General features: G+C 44.2%; 1 protein-coding gene across 1 annotated transcript; it reads right to left on the bottom strand.

The window, feature by feature from the left end:
• Window positions 1-2,922: 2,922 nt before the first annotated feature.
• On the bottom strand, window positions 2,923-13,585 carry dyrk4 (dual-specificity tyrosine-(Y)-phosphorylation regulated kinase 4; the record flags this gene model as incomplete). Its single annotated transcript, XM_083667266.1, is given in 15 exon segments — window positions 2,923-2,956; window positions 2,958-3,183; window positions 3,561-3,742; window positions 3,931-4,060; window positions 4,260-4,320; window positions 4,515-4,687; window positions 4,866-4,947; window positions 5,140-5,278; window positions 6,268-6,408; window positions 7,142-7,278; window positions 8,111-8,274; window positions 8,536-8,683; window positions 8,935-9,084; window positions 10,413-10,496; window positions 13,565-13,585. Coding segments are annotated over 15 exon segments (1,872 nt in total).
• Window positions 13,586-19,046: the final 5,461 nt, after the last annotated feature.

Here is a 19,046-nt window from a genome sequence, read left to right as displayed (position 1 = left end):
AGCATGTACTGCAGGCCTATAGTTGTTGTGTGTTTTGAGGATGTTTTGCCTTAAATTTTGTCTTCAGCAAATTAAATGCATGTTCAATTGGATTTAAATCTGGAGATTGACTTGGCCAGTCAACAACTTTCCACTTTTTGGCCCTGAAAAACTCCTACTATGGCAGTATGTTTTGGGTCATTGTCCTGCTGCATGATGAAGCACAGTCCAATAAGGAGGAATTTGCTTGTACTTGGGCTGACAAGATGTTTCTGTACACTTCAGAATTCTTCCTGCTGCTGCTGTCAGCAGTTACATCATCAATGAAGACAAGTGAGACAGTTCCAGTGGAAGCCATACTGTACATGCCGAAACCATAACACCCCCTCCACCATATTTCACAGATGAGGTTGTATGTGGTGGATATTGGGTAGTTCCATTTTTTCTCAACACTTTACTCTTGCTATCATTCTGGTACATGTCAATCTTTCACGCCTATCTCATGGAGAATGTTCCTGATCTGTGGGACAGTTGTTTTGGGTTTTTTCTTAGTCATGGGAAGCATTCTTTAGTCATCCACTGTAGAAGTCTTCCTTGGCCTACCAGGCCATTTGCTCACCAGTGCTTTCTTTCATTTTAATGATGTTCCAAATTTTGGTAAATTTAAGGTTTTGGCTATGTTTCTGGTTGATTTGTTCTGATATTTCAGCGTCATAATAGCCTCCCTGATGTTCATTGACGTCTCTTTGGTCCTCATGTTGACAGACACCAATAGCAGACTCTACAAGCCTGGAATCAATATGCGACATTGAGAGCTCTCTTATGACTGCACAAATGATGTTACAGAACACACCTGTCAAGCCAATTGTCCCATCCCGTTTGGGTGTCCTGAAATAGGGCCACTATGCAATTGTTTGATTTCAAATCCGAACTTCTGGAATGTAGCGCCAAAAGAAGAAGAAATGCTTCACTGTCCATTACATACGCAGGGCACTATATATCTATGTAGATACAACCTGCCACCTCAGCATGTCTGGCCCTATACGTTTTTGCTACAAGTTTTAGTTTCTGATTGTGCTACTGTGCACTGAAGGGGCTCTAAAAAAAAAAAGTATGCATGCATTGGCCGGGAATCGAACCCGGGCCTCCCGCGTGGCAGGCGAGAATTCTACCACTGAACCACCAATGCTTAGCTGTTGTAAAGATTTAACCCTTTGGCTCTGATGTGTACTGGGGTTCACATTCCAGCAGGGGTGGGGTTGAACAGAAAGTTCAAATCCAAACTTCTGGAGTGTAGACCCAAAAGAAGAAAAAATGCTTCACTGTACCATTACTTATGCAGGGCACTGTATGTGAATGATTTGCACAGTGAAGAATTGTAATTTGGTTTGGATGTACAGTGTAGCCTTTTTTACTTTCTCATGGCATGAATCATCATTCATGATTCATTTATTGATTCAATCATGGCAGTATCAAAATGTATATAGAAGTGTTCAGAAACATCCTCTATGTGTTTAAATTAGTAGGCTAAGCTAGTAGCCAAGTTATTCATGGCTAACAGTTTAGGCTATTTATTAATTTGTTCAAATTAAACTTTATTTATATTACACACGTCATACACAGATGCAATACAATGAATGCACTTTAAAGGAAAAAAATAATTAAAACAGAGACGATAAAAAGGCAAGAGGTCTGTGAGTTGAAACAACTATTTTATTTCACAGTTAAAAAAGACATAACAATACGTCACACACTTCACTTTTAATCCACCCTTAGGACATCGTTAGCCTTCAGTCTTTATTTGTGTAACTGTCACTGGTCAATCAATTTAGCAGCACCCAACTGAGATACCGGGTGGTGATTCAGCACCCAACTGAGATACCGGGTGGTGATTCAGCACCCAACTGAGATACCGGGTGGTGATTCCTCCATACTTATGTAGCTAGGTGTATTGGCATAAATCAGATGTAAATTAAATGAATGCATACATGCTATTTCTGATTAGAACACTAATTGAATCACTAATTTCAGCTAAAAATAAGAGAAGAGAAATCATGTCACCAACACCAGAATGTTCTATCCTATACTCTGTTCTATTCCTTCGATACTGGAATCCCATAAATTCTACAATCTGCCTTGGGAATCTGATTAACACAAAATAATGCTACTTGCATGGTGAATATTTCTTGGCCAGTGATATGAGTAATGATTGCTCAACTCTCATTTGACAGGGTAACTATCTTAATGGAGCACCCCACATTGTCTAATCCCAGGTACAGTACAGTACACACAGTAGTAAAGTGCAAGGATTCTAATACTGCAAGGCACAAACTATCGATAAAAGGATTGTCTCTTAGTGTCTAATAGTAAAAAAATGTTTACGAGCACAGACATAATAGAGTACAAAATCTCTTTCTCATACACAAATAATTCATGAACAAGTAAAACCTTGTCTAAATTGTCCAATAACCTGAAGCATATTATTATCATACATCATGTTCTGCATTACATACATTAAAAATCACAGCAGGGATATGTACAGGAAAATAACGTATTACAAATACATTTTTGTAATTTCTTATGATTTGGATCGAATGTACATAATTAAATCATCATAATCATCATAAATATGTGTTATAATTAAAACCGTGTTACAGTCTACAAGATGCAGAAGAAAAAAACCGTTTTTTAAAGTATATTCTTTCTCTACTGTAGAAAGATCAAAAATTATATAAAAAAACAACTTTCTTTGGCTCAGCCTTTATTGCACTCACTCCTTCAGAAACTAAAGGTATTCTGTTGACGGTACAGGAGGGGATGGAAAAGAAGGTTTTTGAAGCTTTGGTAGAGTGAACTCAAATATAAATAGTATATTTTAAAAAGTCAATGTACAACAGTTAACACTTGGTGGGGTTTACCCCTCCTTCCCCACGTCCAGGCTCGCTACATGATGGGGGGCAGACACTGGGCACTCTCCATCCGTGCCCACGTCCAGCTGGGGCTTGATGATGATGTGTACGGACCTCTCTCCGCCTGCCTCCTGCTTGGTGTCCCTGGTGACCTTGGCCACGCCCTCACACAACTCTTCCTCTGCCGAGGCACCAATGGGACGCAGCCGCTCCACCGTCACCATCTGGCCCTGCGTGGCAGAGTTCTCTCTCTTCAGCTTGTCATTGCCGTTGCCGTCTGTCCCCACCTTTTCTGCTGCTTAAAAAAAGAGGACTTTATTTATTTTTTTATATGTTTTGGGCATTTCTGCTTTATTGGAATAGAGACAGTAGAGATTGACAGGAAGGATGTGTGAGAGAGAGGAAGGATGACATGCAAGATATGTCGAATGTTGGAATCAAACCAGGAACCTTGTGATTCTGTGATATGTGCATGAGTGTGCTATGCTGCTAAGCGCCCAGACATATTATTTCTCTCGGAATAGATTATAGTTGATGTCAAGGTGAGGTGTAATCTGGGACAATCTCACACACCAAATAGATTAATTTTAGAACAATCAAAAACAAAAGAAAGGAAATTCCAACATTTGAGTACAGAGAAATCGAGAGTTATAGTAAGAGGTCTTGTCTCACCTGTCCTGTTGCTGACTATTTTGCGGAAAGTGTGCTCATAATTGCTCTCTGTGCTGCTCATACTTTCAGAAGGCTTCCTCATCATGGGTCTTGTTTTGGACCGGAGCTTGTTCAGACGAGCCTCCTGGATCCAATCATGTTGCATTGCCTCATCTGGGGTCATACGCTTTAATGGATCCCACCTGGACCGTATAAGAACATATACAGTACAGTCAGTGAGTGGAGTAGGGGGGGGTCAAATATCAGAAACAACCTACAGGTCTACCAGCACTATCATGGCAACAGCTCTCCTGCTATAAGTGATACAGTGAGCCACTGAATGATAAGCAATTTTGTACCTAATTCTAGAATTCAAATCAGTGTTACTTACGTGAAGCAGCGTCGTAGGAAGTCCAGGAACAGAGGATCGTTGGTCTTCAACACACCTGCCAGGTCTTTGGAGCTGGGTCGTCGCTTCCTCCCCTTGCTGTTGGTGATGTTCCTTGGGTTGCCCTTGGAATCTGTACCAAGTCATCAATAACGCCAGTGAGTCATTTACTAGAATTTGCTAAAAATCCAACCAGGGATTCATCACCTCGTCCTAATGTTTAATTGTATGTTTGTAAGCAAAAGGCATTATGAAAACAGGTATACATCAGGACAAAAATATTTAATATATTTCCCCACAAAAATCGAATAGAAATGATCGAAAGTCCTTACCAAAAAACAACCTTCTCCTTGATGATGTCTGCACAAAATCATTTGGAGGCATTCCAAGAACCTGTGAAGTTAAAGAAGACAATTTCCTTGAATGATGATCGATTGCTAAATACATCCCAACAACAGAAACTTTAATGGCCAACAGAAGAAGAGTATGTTTATTTCTATGAACTGAAGATCACTAGCAAACTAGCAAAATAGTAAGCAGATATAAGAATGTTTTGTGAAGTTTAACTTTTTTGTTGTGTTCTGTACCTCCATGATGCAGGCCATCTGTTCCACCTCGCTCTCCCCAGGGAAGAGGGGGAAGCCGGTGTAGAGCTCAGCCAAGATGCAGCCCAGGCTCCACATGTCAATGGCCATGCTGTAGGGGTGGCCCAGGATCACCTCTGGGGAGCGGTAGAAACGACTCTGTATGTAGGTGTACACTACATGAGGGCATGCCACAGGGAGAGGGGAAGAGAAGAGAGGGAGAGAGGGGGAGATGGGGAGTGAGGGATGAGGGGAGAGTTTGTTAGTAGTCATAGTAGTAGTTATGTGAGTGTTGTGGTAGATTGTGGTGACAGATTTTATATACCAAGCATAACAGAATGGTTCAACACTCACCTCTCTGCTGCTCATAACAGCTGGAGCCAAAATCCACCACCTTGATATTCCCTTGTCCTTTTTGAGACAGGAGGATGTTCTCCTGTTGTGAAATAAAGATAAAAACACAAGTTATTCATCAAAGTGATTAATAACAATTGTGACTAGACCCTCTATAAACACTTATTTTCCATGGTAAGATACTATTACTGTGCATTGATATGGACTGAGTCTATCCTGCGTAGGCTACTATTTGTATAAATATACTGTTCAACAGTGGGGGACAGTATCCTACCGGTTTGAGGTCACAATGTATGATCTTCTCCTTGTGCAGCATCTGGAGGCACTTGAGCAGGGAGTGGGTGAAACGACGGATCAAGGCCAGACTGAAACCCTGGAAGTTGTTCTTCTTGATCAGCTCATACAGGTTCACTCTGTAAGAGAACACAGGGAATCATTAGTCCACTAGGGGGCACAAGTACACCAATTTTGAACCCCCCTGGTACATTTCAGTAGACTCTACCAGGATTCCCTCAGTCTGTCCCACTCTGAACACTTGCATCAGCTACATTTATTCTCCCTTTTATATTTTGTCGTTTGTTTAGTGGTCTGATGTGGTAAGACTAAGAGACGTCTGTTACCTCAGATCATGAAATGACATAAAAGAGTAATTTATGCAGCAGATCTATAGTGCTCTCCATGCAGTCAAGTAGCTAAAATAACAAGATTAAGGAAGGGAATGTTTTCTGCTAAACCCATAAGACATAATAATCTAGGACGTTGTCACATTTGTTGCAGAGAGGATCTGAGAGTTCTTCCTATAAACACGGCTGGTATTTCTTGGCACTTGTGGGAAGCACCAAATTTCTGGCTGCTGTAACTGGAGCCTTCACACCATGAGAGGAAAGAGGTAGGGCCCTAATCAAGACATTAACTAAGGGATTCGGTGACAGTAATGCTAGACAAGGTGGCAGTCCAAGACGTCTTCTAAAGGTCACCCAGCCTGGTACACAACACTGATCTCTCAATGGGAGATAAAGGCTATCTATGCTAAAAACACAGCTGGTTTGAGGCTGTGATACTCACTTTGTACCTGACTGACTTGTCAAAAGTTGTGGAGCAGATGAGGTGACTAGTGATAAGTGATCTGTGCATGTGATAGGGGAGTTTAGTGCTCAAGTCCTGTTGTTGATCCTTGGGAGAGGTGCCTAACCATGAATACCTTTGATTAATAAATAAATAATTCAATGCTCTCTTTATCCTCTTCCAGGACTTTTTTGATTCTGTGCATGCAAGTGTCTGTATGGGTGTGTGTGTGTGTGTGTGTGTGTGTGTGTGTGTGTGTGTGTGTGTGTGTGTGTGAGAGAGAGAGAGACATAGAGAGAGAGTGCGTGCGTGCGTGCGTGCGTGCGTATACACTCACCCGAGCAGCTCGAAGGAAATGCAGAGGTGGTTGCGGAAGTAGAAGTACTCCTTCATATGGATGACATTGTGGCAGTTGTCTCTGTCTTTCCTCCTCACAGCATCCAGGATCTTCAGCTCCACTAAAGCTTGGTGGTGAAATCTGCAGGTCAAATAAGTAACAGAGTTAGTTGCCAATCTTAATTTGATCAATTCAAATAGCCTACAGTGAAAGCCCAAAACATAGATTCTGTACCACAATCATCATCATAATATGTCTGATTTGGACTGAAAGCTTCAATCCACCAACAGGTGGAATGTATTGGATAAGTAAGCGTTTCTCAGTCACCAAGTAAAATGTCCTGGTAAATATTTTTCGATCAAACTTTCAGGTTGTTCTGATTTGCACACAAATGCAACACAACAGAGGTGCTGCTTGGCCCATAGTACAGTAGTCCTCTCCCAGGAGAAACAGGATCTTTGGGACAAGACCGTTTAAGACAAAGTGACAGTGGCCAGCCTGAGGCTGACCTGAGGCTGCACTGCAGCTGTAAGCACCATTTTGTTTTCTGCATTATTGAAGGGCTGTAAGGCCCGGTGGCATCTGCATCAATCAAATAGGAGCAGACAGAGTCACATTCACTCAGAGAGAGGAGGACAGGTAAAACAACACCCAGAGATGAGGACTTCAAACACCCTAAATTGGGATCAGGGTGACCATACATCCTCCCAGAAGAATAAAATGATCAAAGGCGTGTCTGTGACCTCATCACAACAGGGTCATGAAAAGGACAAATGACCTTTCTAATGACCCTAATGATCTCATATATAAGAATGTCAGTTTCAGAGTCTTTGAGCACTGAAAGCTCATATGAAGACACAGGTGTTGTTTGTACCTTTTCTTGTTACGAATGACCTTGATGGCAACCAGTTCGTTGGTCTTGTGATCCAGACACCTGAGGACCTGTCCAAAGGATCCTTTTCCAATCACCTCCAACACCTCAAAGCGGTAGCCAATGTGGTCATGAAGAACCTGGGAACAGGACAGACATTTAAGTGGCTGTTTAGGAGGATATTTAAGAGGATATTTTCTGTGTTTTGTACTGTACTGTTCTGTATGTAGCTACAGTATAGTATTGGTATGTTAGATCATGTTTTTAAACATAGGAGCCTTACTGTATAGGCTACATTATATTCGATTCGATCAACTTTATTGTCCTACATAATTGACTACACAATTCATTGGTAGTTCATGATAAAATATACATTTCTATGGTGACTGTAATGACTTCTCAGGGTACGTTTACCTCACTGAGACAAATGCTAGCTAATCTGATAACACTGCACCGTATTTCATTGTATCATTGTGCAGTGCATTGTCAGCATTGTTAACATGACCTAACTTGTTCTGTGTGACCCAGATGAAGTGATCTTGAATGAAGACACACAGCCATGATGTGTCTAAACACAGCTCCCAGTCAGTCAGTCTGAGACAGGCCAGTACATTCATACTGATCAGAATAAGACACACATTGCATCTCAGTTCAGCTCATATGGTTTGGCCAGGACTAACTGTCCTCATGCCTTAATGTGATCTATTACATTATAATGCAATTTATTGTTATGTCAAGGAAGAAGTCAGTGTGGCAGCCTGACCAGTTAGTCAGTGTATCTTAGTATATATTCAATTATGTTCAGCCAAACATAACAACAACAATAACCCTCTGTCCTAATTAAATAACTGGAAACTTCAGTCACAGATTAAGCCAAGACCTGGAGTAAATTGTGCTTTCACAAAATCATATTTTGTTTAGGAGGAGGCATAATCTAGGAAACAGCACTAAAGATATTAATCTAGATCTTACCTTATTGTAGCTGCCGTGCTCATCATCGTAGCCTGCATTCTGAGGTGCCCCATGAGCGCCTTCGATCTTCTTGGTGTCCAGACCCAGGAACCAGACCTCAGAGTAGTCCATGATCTCCTCCTGCTCAAATTCTGTCAGACGGCCCTGGAAGTGCTTCAGTGCCACTGCAGCCGTGGAGGGGAAGGAAGAGGAGTGTAAGAGAGGACATCTCTAGCCAATTTGAATATCTATAACAATTTGATGTACTGTATCGATATCAAATGCATCAATCAAATGCATCACCCCATATACAAATACATGTAGGCTACAAAATATATATTGGGGAGAGAAGTTGCCATGAACCAAGAGGTGTATTTACGCACAGCGAATAAAACTGAATGTCTATGAGCATCTCATCCCCTCGTTTCTGCTGTCATGTAGCCAACCTGTTGGAGACATGGGCAGCCGTTGTCCCTCACAAAGCTTCTCCTTCTCCACCTGTTTGGTGTGGCTGTTGGTGGTGATGGAGTCAGACACGTTCTCCACAGAGGACCCGAACCGTGTGGGGAACTGGGACGGCATTGGTCTCTCCTCCTGTCAATCACACAGGGATCAAGAGGTCAACTACTGTGTCGCCTCACCACTTTGGTGACTGTGGGAAAGGCCTTATTCAACATATATGGTGGAACCAGTAATTCATAGGTTATTACGAAGTAATAATGACCTTTTTACTGTGTAGTTTCTGAAAATAGCATGTAACCTCTGTACCGTGCAATCGTAAAATGAGCTACTGTACTGTTGGAGACCCACAGTATTGTGTGGCAGAGAGTGAAATGTAGCCTAACCTGGTGAGTCTGGTAGCTGTTCTGCACCCCCTTGTTGGCGATGTGGGGCAGGATGCTGTCAGACTGGTGGTGGAGTTTGGCATTGCTGACAACCACCTGGATCACTGGGGGCTCCAGCTGAGGCAATGTCCCGACACCTGTACCAAACTTCTAAAGGAGAGAGGAAGAGAGAGAGAGAGAGAAAGAGATGGTTAAAATAATGGAAGATATAGGTTTGAGAATATGCCTGACAACAGTGAAGGTAAATAATTGAATAACATACTGTATGACTATGGTTTGGAAAAGGGAGGGAGTGAGAGGGTTACTGTCGCTACTGTAGAGTTTGTCCACTCTGGCACGTTCTGAATGTGGTGTGTCTCGTGTAACCAGGACCCCCGGGGGTGGAGGGTGGAATTACTGAGCAGTCTGCCCAGCCTGGTGAGAGTGAAGCAGGGACAAAAGCCTGAGGACTGGGCCTTGACAGAGCCTGTCACTGATGCTTCTGTAGGGGAGATGGAAATGAGGGGCCCTTTTCTCTAGCTGCCATCCTGCTTGCTGTAGGACCACGTTTACATGTGTCACTGCCGTGCAGCCATAGCCCAGGTAATGATGGGAGAAATGAGACCTCTACACTACACCAGGCCAAGGTAATGGATTATAAACATTTGTGTACCTCAATGGATGCCCTTTTTCTGCCCACCTAACCTACAGTAACCTAACCTAACCCAACCCACTACATTGTAGAGTCAAAAGTATATATGCTCTGCCCTGTTCATTTCAGTAAATACAGCAGTCCAAAACGTGTGCTGTAAAGAGCACCCCAGTTCTATACATAGCTCTGATATTTAACCTCACGTGCCGCATGCACAAGCTGTTGACATGTCTGCCAACTGAGTTATGACTCATACAGACAGAGGCCAAACATAGACCCATGCACCTGCCGCTACAACAAGCAAGGGGTAAACTCACAACACAGTACCGTGCCTGCCTGTACACAACTGGAGTCGTGCTGATTAGGGAGGACAATCGTTCCTGCCTGCTTTGACACATCCAGGTCTATTCTACTGTGTGAACTGAACTGTGAGAGAGTGTGAGTACCATAATACCACCTCCTCTTGGGAGGGGTGAGGCAGGAGTTGCTTCATCAAACAACTATTATGCAGGGCATCAGGGACTGCTATTGGTATGAAACAGCAATTCCAAGGCTGGAGTTACCCCAATGATTTGCTAAATACTATCAATCTCTAATAACATGAACCACTGATCATCGCACCCTTCCATAGTGTGAGGTAGGGTTTTGGTATAAATAAAGAAGAGTAAAGGAGAGGACCTAAAAGGCGATATTTTAACAGTCTTAGTGCAAATGCGGGCGGTGGTGCTAGGAGGGGCCTGGAGGGGCTTGCTTGCTCTGAGTCAGGGGACATGGAGGGTATCGAGTGGGTGAATCCAGGCAATATCAGGGGTGAGATGAATGTGAGTGGGTGTTGTTAGCTACTCACCTGTGGGTAGGGCCGGTTGGTCCCCAGACGGGTGCTGTCAGTTTGCAGTCTGTGAGAGTGGGGGAAGGCCTCTGGTCTGGTAGACTGTGGGGGGAGAGGACTATGGTAGTTATAGAGAAACAGAAAAAGGCTGCTCCCATATGCACAAAGACTCCAGTTCTCTGGTCTGTACCCATCAATGTGACGACATTACATACACTATTGCGGAAATACTGTATCTTTTTCTCCCAAATCAGATTCTGTTTTCTTAAATAGATTCAATATGACTCATTATGGAGGTCAATTAATCTTAATCAAAGTCATATATGTTTTGTAACCAAAACATCAAAGCACTGCTGTGAATAAGCAGCCGTAATTTTCAGGCCCAGCACAACGGTGGGTCTCACAGATATCGCCAGTGGGCAGAGAAGCAGGATTTCTGCCACGCTATAAAAGATGATGCAGTATTCTCTCCTTAGAATCTCTCATATGAAGACCATAATGTGTGATAACTCACTCCCTCTCAATCAGTTTTTCTACCACCTGCATTCATTTAGTGCAGCATTGGTTTGTGTGTGTGTGTGTGTGTGTGTGTGTGTGTGTGTATGTGTAGGTGTGTGTAGGTGTGTGCATGTGCGTGTGTATGTGTGTGTACTAAGGGTCAGCACTGCCAGCATAGCCATTCTAGCACGTGTCTTAATCAGAGGGGAGCGTGTCAGAGGCGAGAGACACCATATGGGTGAACTAAACCCTCCATCCCAGATGGACACAAAGGAGTCTGAGAGGCCTGGGCATATTTGGCCGGGGTAGCAACTAGAGCAGATTGAGAATAGACTTGATCCAGCACTCAATAGGCTCGACAGATTACAATTACAGTATCTGTCTCTGCAATTATAGAGAGTATAAAAGACATATATACGTATATATTTAACATATAACCCTAACCCTACAGTACTGCAGAGAGTGGTTCTCCTTCTTTTATGACGAAAACAAAAAGACAGTCTGTGAAAGTAAACCCTATATTAAGAGTCTACACAGTAAAGCATTGCACTGCTCTTTTTTTCACATAACCAGAACCAGAATAAGTGGACCTCTTACAGAGGGGGGTACAATAAGGTGCATTTACGGTGGTAGGATAGCAGCAGCATCCACCTTGGATCACCTTTACCTTTCATTCGGCTATGTTTGGAATGTGAGCCCCAGGCGGAACCACTCATTCAAATATTAACACCTGCAGGCTGCAGAAGCGGTCAGAGTAACTCAACCTTGCCTTCCCCACTGCTGCACTGGCTGGGTCACTGTGGCAGCCAGGGCACTAAGCTGGCCAATCCCATTAGGCCTGATCATCAGCCAAAAAGAACTGCTTCTCTACTGTATGTGCCTCGGCCAATGGGCATCTTCAAGCCAATGAAGCCATATATTGTAGAGAACTTTTTTCATACTCAAATAACCAGGGATGCTTTCAAAACACACAATACCTATCTGTTCAGTGTGCAATAACGTTTCTTTTCTTGATTGCTTGAGCACATTTCTTGAAGCACTATTCAACTTTTCAAACCAGTTAACACGTTCCCCTAAACAGTTAACACGTTTGCCAAAACAGCACATTTCTTTTGCAAAATGCACTATAACTCTCAAAACGTTGAATACATGTCACAAAAGCAAATCAGTGCATCAAAACTGTATCCTTTGTCATCTAATGAAAAGTTAAATCCACCATTAATTTCATAATGACACACTAAATAGTAACTATACTGTAATCACCAGTATGCATTGCAGGTTGGACAACTTTCATTTGAAAACAAAGGTGAAAAACAGTAAGCATTTGAACTGTTGAGCAATGAGAATTCACATGTATGGAGTAGAGATTCACTCTAATTGGAGAAATAGCTATATGCTGTAAGGAAATAATTAAGTTTTGTTGGTCAATATATAGATATATTATGTAATATATGTTAACTGTTTTGCAAAAAGGTGCTTATCATTTGCATTTTGTGTGAAAGCAATGAGAACTGTTCTGCTGAAAATGTTACTGTTGTGCTTGTGTACGTTATTTCTTTGGGCATGAGGAACTTCAGTTTCATAGAATTGAATTCATGGTGTAAACTACCGAGAAAAACTGGATATGTGTCATTTCAGCTTGATAGTCCAGTAACTGAAGGCACCTGAGATGTCAGGATACCCCCTGTTTCCAGAGTAGTTGTGGAGCATGTTCGCTGGGGTTGGGTTCATACAGTACCCTGTCCCTAAGAGACATACGTCAATGGGGTCCAGGTGGGTCAGTTGGGCTGAGGGTCAGTAAAGCAATGGAGCCCTGTGCAACCAGATGTACACTAACATGTAAACATCCAGTTGGATCCTACCCTCACCCTATCGTCACTATTTGCAGTGTTCATCCCACTACATATCGAAAAGGGCTTTTGGGTTGTTGCTGAACTTTGAAAGTGATTTCAGTATTACTGAATGTGTATTTTCAGAGACTCTCATAGTACCAGTTAATGCATAGCACATCATGAGGAATGTAAGACATTCATGTCACTGATAATCATACTATGAAAATATGTAATTGACAGTTACTGAAAACAACAACTCTCGCCATAAAGAGATAAATGTAGTATACTGAGCAATAATAGACTATACAAGTTAGATGCATTAAAAAGGGAGCATTAACCCCATCAAGATACGCTGAACCAGAGTTGAAAAACTGAATTACACAAAATACACTTTGATGTATTTGGCTGGTTATTGATGTGACATTGAAAAGTTAATTATGAGATTGTTTATGAATGAAGATTTATCAAGATAATTGAATAACAACAACAACAACATTCTTGAAGACTGAGAAAGAGGTTGATTTCCTGGTGATTCAGTGTGATAGTTACTGTATGAGTTTGATGAAGCATAACACAGCCTCTGTCAACACTAAATGTCAGACCATCACAACAGTTGAATCAGAAACACATATGGGTGGTAATCTGTCAAAAACACATAATGTTTACAGTTATAGTTAGGCATAACAATAAATAAAAACATTCTTGGGAAAATGTGGGAATCCGCATTCTACTCTCCCATTAATAACTTTTCAGACTCAGTGAAATAAAAACAATTTAAAAATATCATCACAATCTATAATAACTTTTTAAAGATGGAATATCATGGATTCATGACCTCACCTTATTGATTTCGGGAAACATGCTGTTAATGATGGCCTTACGATATATCCCAAGCTCCACGTACCGTACAGGTGGAACTACTATAAACTCCAGGAAAGTGCAAGGCGTGAACACATCATCAACAGTCCACTAAACTTGCCATTCACCAATCCAAGAAAAACTTCAGCAGCGCAACTCAACCAGAGGAGCGAATGCAACTTGAAACAACGAACTGCTCGGAACCTTCAACTCAAACAAGTGATCTCACACAAGCGTTGCCCATAATTTTCTGCATAGGGTCTATATTGCTGTCGTCAGCAGGAGATTACACAGAGCGGCAAGCTGTTAGTCCATTCGCCTTGACGCGTAAGTCTCTGAAAAGCCACCTGTTCAGGTTTCTGCAGCTGACAGCTGACTCCCCGATATAGATTTGTTTTTGTACGCTTACCTATGGCCAATTACAGCCTACCGACACTGTTGATGGCGAGGTTTTTGGCCATTGCGCTTTCTCACTGCGCACCGAAACCTATCCACTACTGCTGTGTTGTGTGGTTTAAATGCGCACTGTACCCTTTAGGAATGGTCACGGTCACAATCACAGCTCCTTGTATAGCAGGAAATATAATACGTATGGAGGATGCCCATCAACTTTCCTATATACCCTGAATTTCCAATAACCAGAATTTACATTCACAGATAATTAAAAGGGGTAAAAAGCTCAGGCAGCTAGATGCATAGAGAGAGCAGCCCCAACAGTTTGTGAAAACTGTGAATCATTAATTCACCCCCTTGAAGATCTGTCCCTTGTTAACCTCACATGTGTTTGATGTAAGATGAAAATCAAATGGGAAGAAATAACTTATGGTAAGGGCTGTGCTGGATTTCCTTATGATCCCAGGGACAGGCAAGTGGTGTATTAGAAAGGCTGCTACAGTAGTGTATGATTCAGATATTACTCATGTAAATATTACAACATTGGACAAAAAAGACATTTAAATATTCACAGTATAGCATTACTCATACGTTTTTTTTAAATAAAATAACATTATGCGTAAAGTGATAGACAAACAGACAGATAAACTGACAGACAGACAGGCAGGCAGGCAGACAGACAGACAGACAGACAGACAGACAGACAGACAGACAGACTGGCAGGCAGGCAGGCAGGCAGACAGGCAGACAGGCAGGCAGGCAGGCAGGCAGGCAGGCAGACAGGCAGGCAGGCAGGCAGACAGACAGGCAGGCAGGCAGGCAGGCAGGCAGGCAGGCAGGCAGGCAGGCAGGCAGGCTGGCTGGCAGGCAGGCAGACAGACAGAGGAACACAAGCGCACACTCACACGCACAAAGAAAAGGAGAAAGAGAGAGAGAAATTAAAGAAAGTACCTAGACAAACTGACAACCCAACAGTAAACATGTATACATACCCCGTTCACACAAGGAAACAAATACATTACCTGCATTTCACCTACGTATGTCCTATTTACACAGACACATTATCGGGAATTCACTGGTAACATGACTAGTTCTGGACCAGGACCAGATTTAATGGTATGGCTCAGTTTACACAGACAACAGTACCGGTAAATTCCAGCTCAATTACCGGGAAATGCCTCTAAACAGGGTTCATGAAGCCTACGGCACCTTCTCTTACAGGAGGCATATGCTGGAGGCATAATGTAATAGCCATTATGTAATTATGTTTGTGTGTAATAACCAGATAACCATGTAATAGCCATGTTATAACCAAGATTCTAGACACACAAATATCACCTCGTAATATGAGAATGACGTGTATGAGAATCGCTGTGTTTCAGTCATAGAATTAGATTTCTATGGTTTCAGTTCTGTAATGGGAGACACAAAACACCCGTCCTTCACACCCCTTAACATCAATGATGTAAGTGCAAGACGTTTTTCCATTGTGACGCGCGCCAAGGAGACTGACTCATCAGTGTTGTTGCTGCTGCGGAGGGGAAAACAAGTCATTCCATTGAGGAGGAGGAGGACAGACCGACGGAAGGAAAGCAGGAGATGAATATGATTAGAGTGGCTGTTATGCAACAGAAGGACACTCCAGTAATCAGACAGAGCTTGGAGGATGATCTGTTCAAAGTCAAAAAGTCAAAGTCAAAGTGGCTTTATTGTCAATTCTTCACATGTCAAGACATACAAAGGAATCGAGAGGACGTTTCTCACTCTCCCACGGTGAGACAGATAAAGTGCCCAGGCACAACAGATAACACATACTAAAAGTAAAACATTCAATAAAAATAATTTAAACAGTGCAAAAAGAGCAGTCAGTAAAGACAGTAAGTAGCAGCCAAATACTGTGTATTCTGTATAAAAAAAATAATAATAGTGCAATAGTGCATTGTAGCAATAGAATAGTGGATTGTCCAGGGTCCGTAGTGTTTTTTGGGGGGGGGGGGGGCTGAAGGGTTGGGAGGGGGGGTGGTGGTTTCAGCTTCTTGACAGCTTGGAGGATGTGGCTGGGGGAAGTGAGGGGAGAGAATTTAGCTTCCTGACAGCTTGGGGTATGAAGCTTTTCGTGAGTCTGGTGGTGTGGGCACGGAGGCTCCTATACCTTCTTCCAGAAGGCAGGAGGCTGAACAGACTGTGTGCGGGGTGGCTTGCGTCGCTCACAATCGAGGTAGCTTTGCGGGTGAGGCGGGTGGAGTAAGTCTCTTGCAGGGAAGGGAGTGGGGCACCAATGATCTTAGCAGCTGTGTTCACAATGCGTTGCAGTGCTTTCCTACTGTGTTCGGTGCAGCTACCGCCCCACACAGTGATGCAGCTGGACAGGATGCTTTCAATGGTGCCTCGGTAGAATGTTGTCAGGATAGGTGTGGGAGCTTTCGCTCGCTTCAGCTTGCGGAGGAAGTAGAGGCGCCGCTGGGCTGTCTTCGCCAGTGATGCGGTGTTGGTGGTCCAGGAGAGGTCCTCACTGATGTGCACCCCCAGGAATTTGGTGCTGCTCACTCTCTCCACAGCAGCACCATCGATGGTCAGTGGTGGGTGTTCGGTGTGCCCTCTCCGGAAGTCGACCACAATCTCCTTCGTTTTGCTGACATTCAGCAGGAGGTTGTTGTCTCTGCACCACGTGGTCAGAAGGTTGACCTCCTTTCTATAGTGGGTCTCGTCGTTCTTGGAGATGAGACCCACCAGAGTTGTGTCGTCCGCAAACTTCACCATGTGATTGGTGCTGTGGGTTGATGTGCAGTCGTGAGTCAGCAGGGTGAAGAGCAGGGGACTGAGCACACAGCCTTGGGGGGCCCCTGTGCTGAGTGTGATGCTGCTCGAGGTGTTGTTGCCGACTCGTACTGCTTGTGGTCTCTCGCTGAGGAAGTCCAGCAGCCAGTTGCAGAGGGAGGTGTTGAGCCCCAGCTGGTCCAGTTTACAGATCAGTTGTTGCGGGATTATGGTGTTAAATGCTGAGCTAAAGTCTATGAAAAGCATTCTCACATATGAGTCTGCTTTTTCCAGGTGGGTGAGGGCTGGGTGGAGAGCAGAGCAGATTGCGTCCTCTGTGGAACGTTTTGCTCGGTATGCAAACTGAAAGGGGTCCAGGGTGGGGGGGAGGATGGACTTAATGTGAGACATGACTAGCCGTTCAAAGCACTTCATGATGATGGGGGTCAGTGCTACAGGGCGATAGTCATTGAAGCAGGATGGAGCGGATTTCTTTGGCACAGGTATGATGATGGAGGTCTTGAAATGTGATGGGACAGCAGCTTGACTCACTGAGTTAATGGCGGCGCGTGCACACGCAGCGACCACTCGCGCTCCAGAGATTGCGTGTTTTTTCTTTGTTTAATAAGTGTTTGCCCGAAAGTTTGTCGTGTTCGTCTCGTCTGTCTGCGTCGAAATACAAGTACAGTCGACAGGCTCTGCTAGACATCTGCGAGAGCAAGATTTACAACGTTTTGGACACCACAACAGAGACACTCAAAGAGCTCGGATTACTTCGCCGGCCCGCGACTACTCGACCCGACCCGACTCGACTCGACCCGACTGCCAACACTCCCCCGGAAAGGAGAGGTCGGAAGCGGTGCGCGAGGAAGCAGAAGAGGGGCAAGCGCGGAGGTATCCGGGCTAGGCTAGCGGCTAGTCCAACTCGCCCAGCCATACCATCCATCATCCTGGCCAACGTACGATCCTTGGACAACAAAATGGATCATATACGACTGCTGAGGTCAGCGAATCGGACAGTGAGTAACTGCTGTGTACTTGTTTTCACTGAAACATGGCTGAACGACAACATCCCCGACTCCGCTGTACAACTTGAGCAGCTGACATGCTATCGAGCGGACAGAGCCCTCGTCAACGGAGGTAAACAGCGTGGCGGCGGAGTTTGTGTTTACATTCGTGATGCGTGGTGCCGGGACGCTGTGGTAGTATGCAGACACTGTTCACCACTGGCGGAGTTTATGATCATAAAGTGCCGTCCTTTCTATCTGCCGAGGGAGTTTACTGCGGTCTTGCTAGCCGCAGTATACATCCCTCCAACCTCCAGCAACAGTGACAGGAATGCGGCACTTTGTGAACTGTACCAGGCCATCAGTGAACAACAGACAGCACACCCAGATGGATTTACCATCCTCGCTGGAGATTTTAATCATGCTGACCTTAAGACTGTCCTACCAAAACTCCATCAGCATGTCAATTTCCCAACAAGAGGGGAAAACACCTTGGACTTGGTCTACACTTCTCACAAAGGAGCATACAAGGCCTCCCCCCTCCCCCACATCGGACTCTCTGATCACATCACTGTCATGCTAATGCCAGCATATAGGCCCAGAGTGAAAGTCGGAAAACCGGTCCGGAAAGAGATAACTGTGTGGCCGGAGGGGTCCAGGTCTGCTCTCAAGGACTGTCTTGCAACAACAGACTGGGACATGTTCAAGCAAGCAGCCACACAGAACAACCATACGGACAATGAGGAGCTCACAGACACTGTCCTCTCCTACATCCGTAAGTGCTCTGATGATGTGACCCACAAAAAGACCATCATCACTCGGGCTAACCAGAAGCCATGGCTGACAGGGGCAGTCCATCGGCTGCTGAGGGCCAGAGACAAAGCCTTCAGAGCCGGGGATGAAAATGGCCTAAGAACAGCGAGAGCCAGCCTGTCCCGTGGCATCAGGAAAGCAAAACGGGACTACAACAACAAGATTACCTGCCACTTCAAGGACAGCAGAGACACGCGGAGCCTGTGGCAGGGCATTCAGACCATAACGGACTACAAGCCCGCGCCACAGACCTGCGACAACAACATCTCTCTGCTCAACAACCTCAACAGCTTCTTTGCACGGTTTGAAGCAACAAACACAACAAGCCCACAGAAAACCCCACCCCCCCCCCACGATCAGGTCCTGTGCCTGTCTGCTGCCAGTGTGAAGAGGACACTCTCTACCATCAACCCCCGCAAAGCAACAGGCCCAGACAACATCCCAGGCCGTGTGCTGAGGGACTGCGCAGAGGAGCTTAAGGATGTCTTCACGGA

This window comes from Argentina silus (genome assembly GCF_951799395.1).
Source record: "Argentina silus genome assembly, chromosome: 3".
NCBI classification, from domain to species: Eukaryota; Metazoa; Chordata; class Actinopteri; order Argentiniformes; family Argentinidae; genus Argentina; species Argentina silus.
This window is presented reverse-complemented; position numbering and strand designations above follow the sequence as displayed.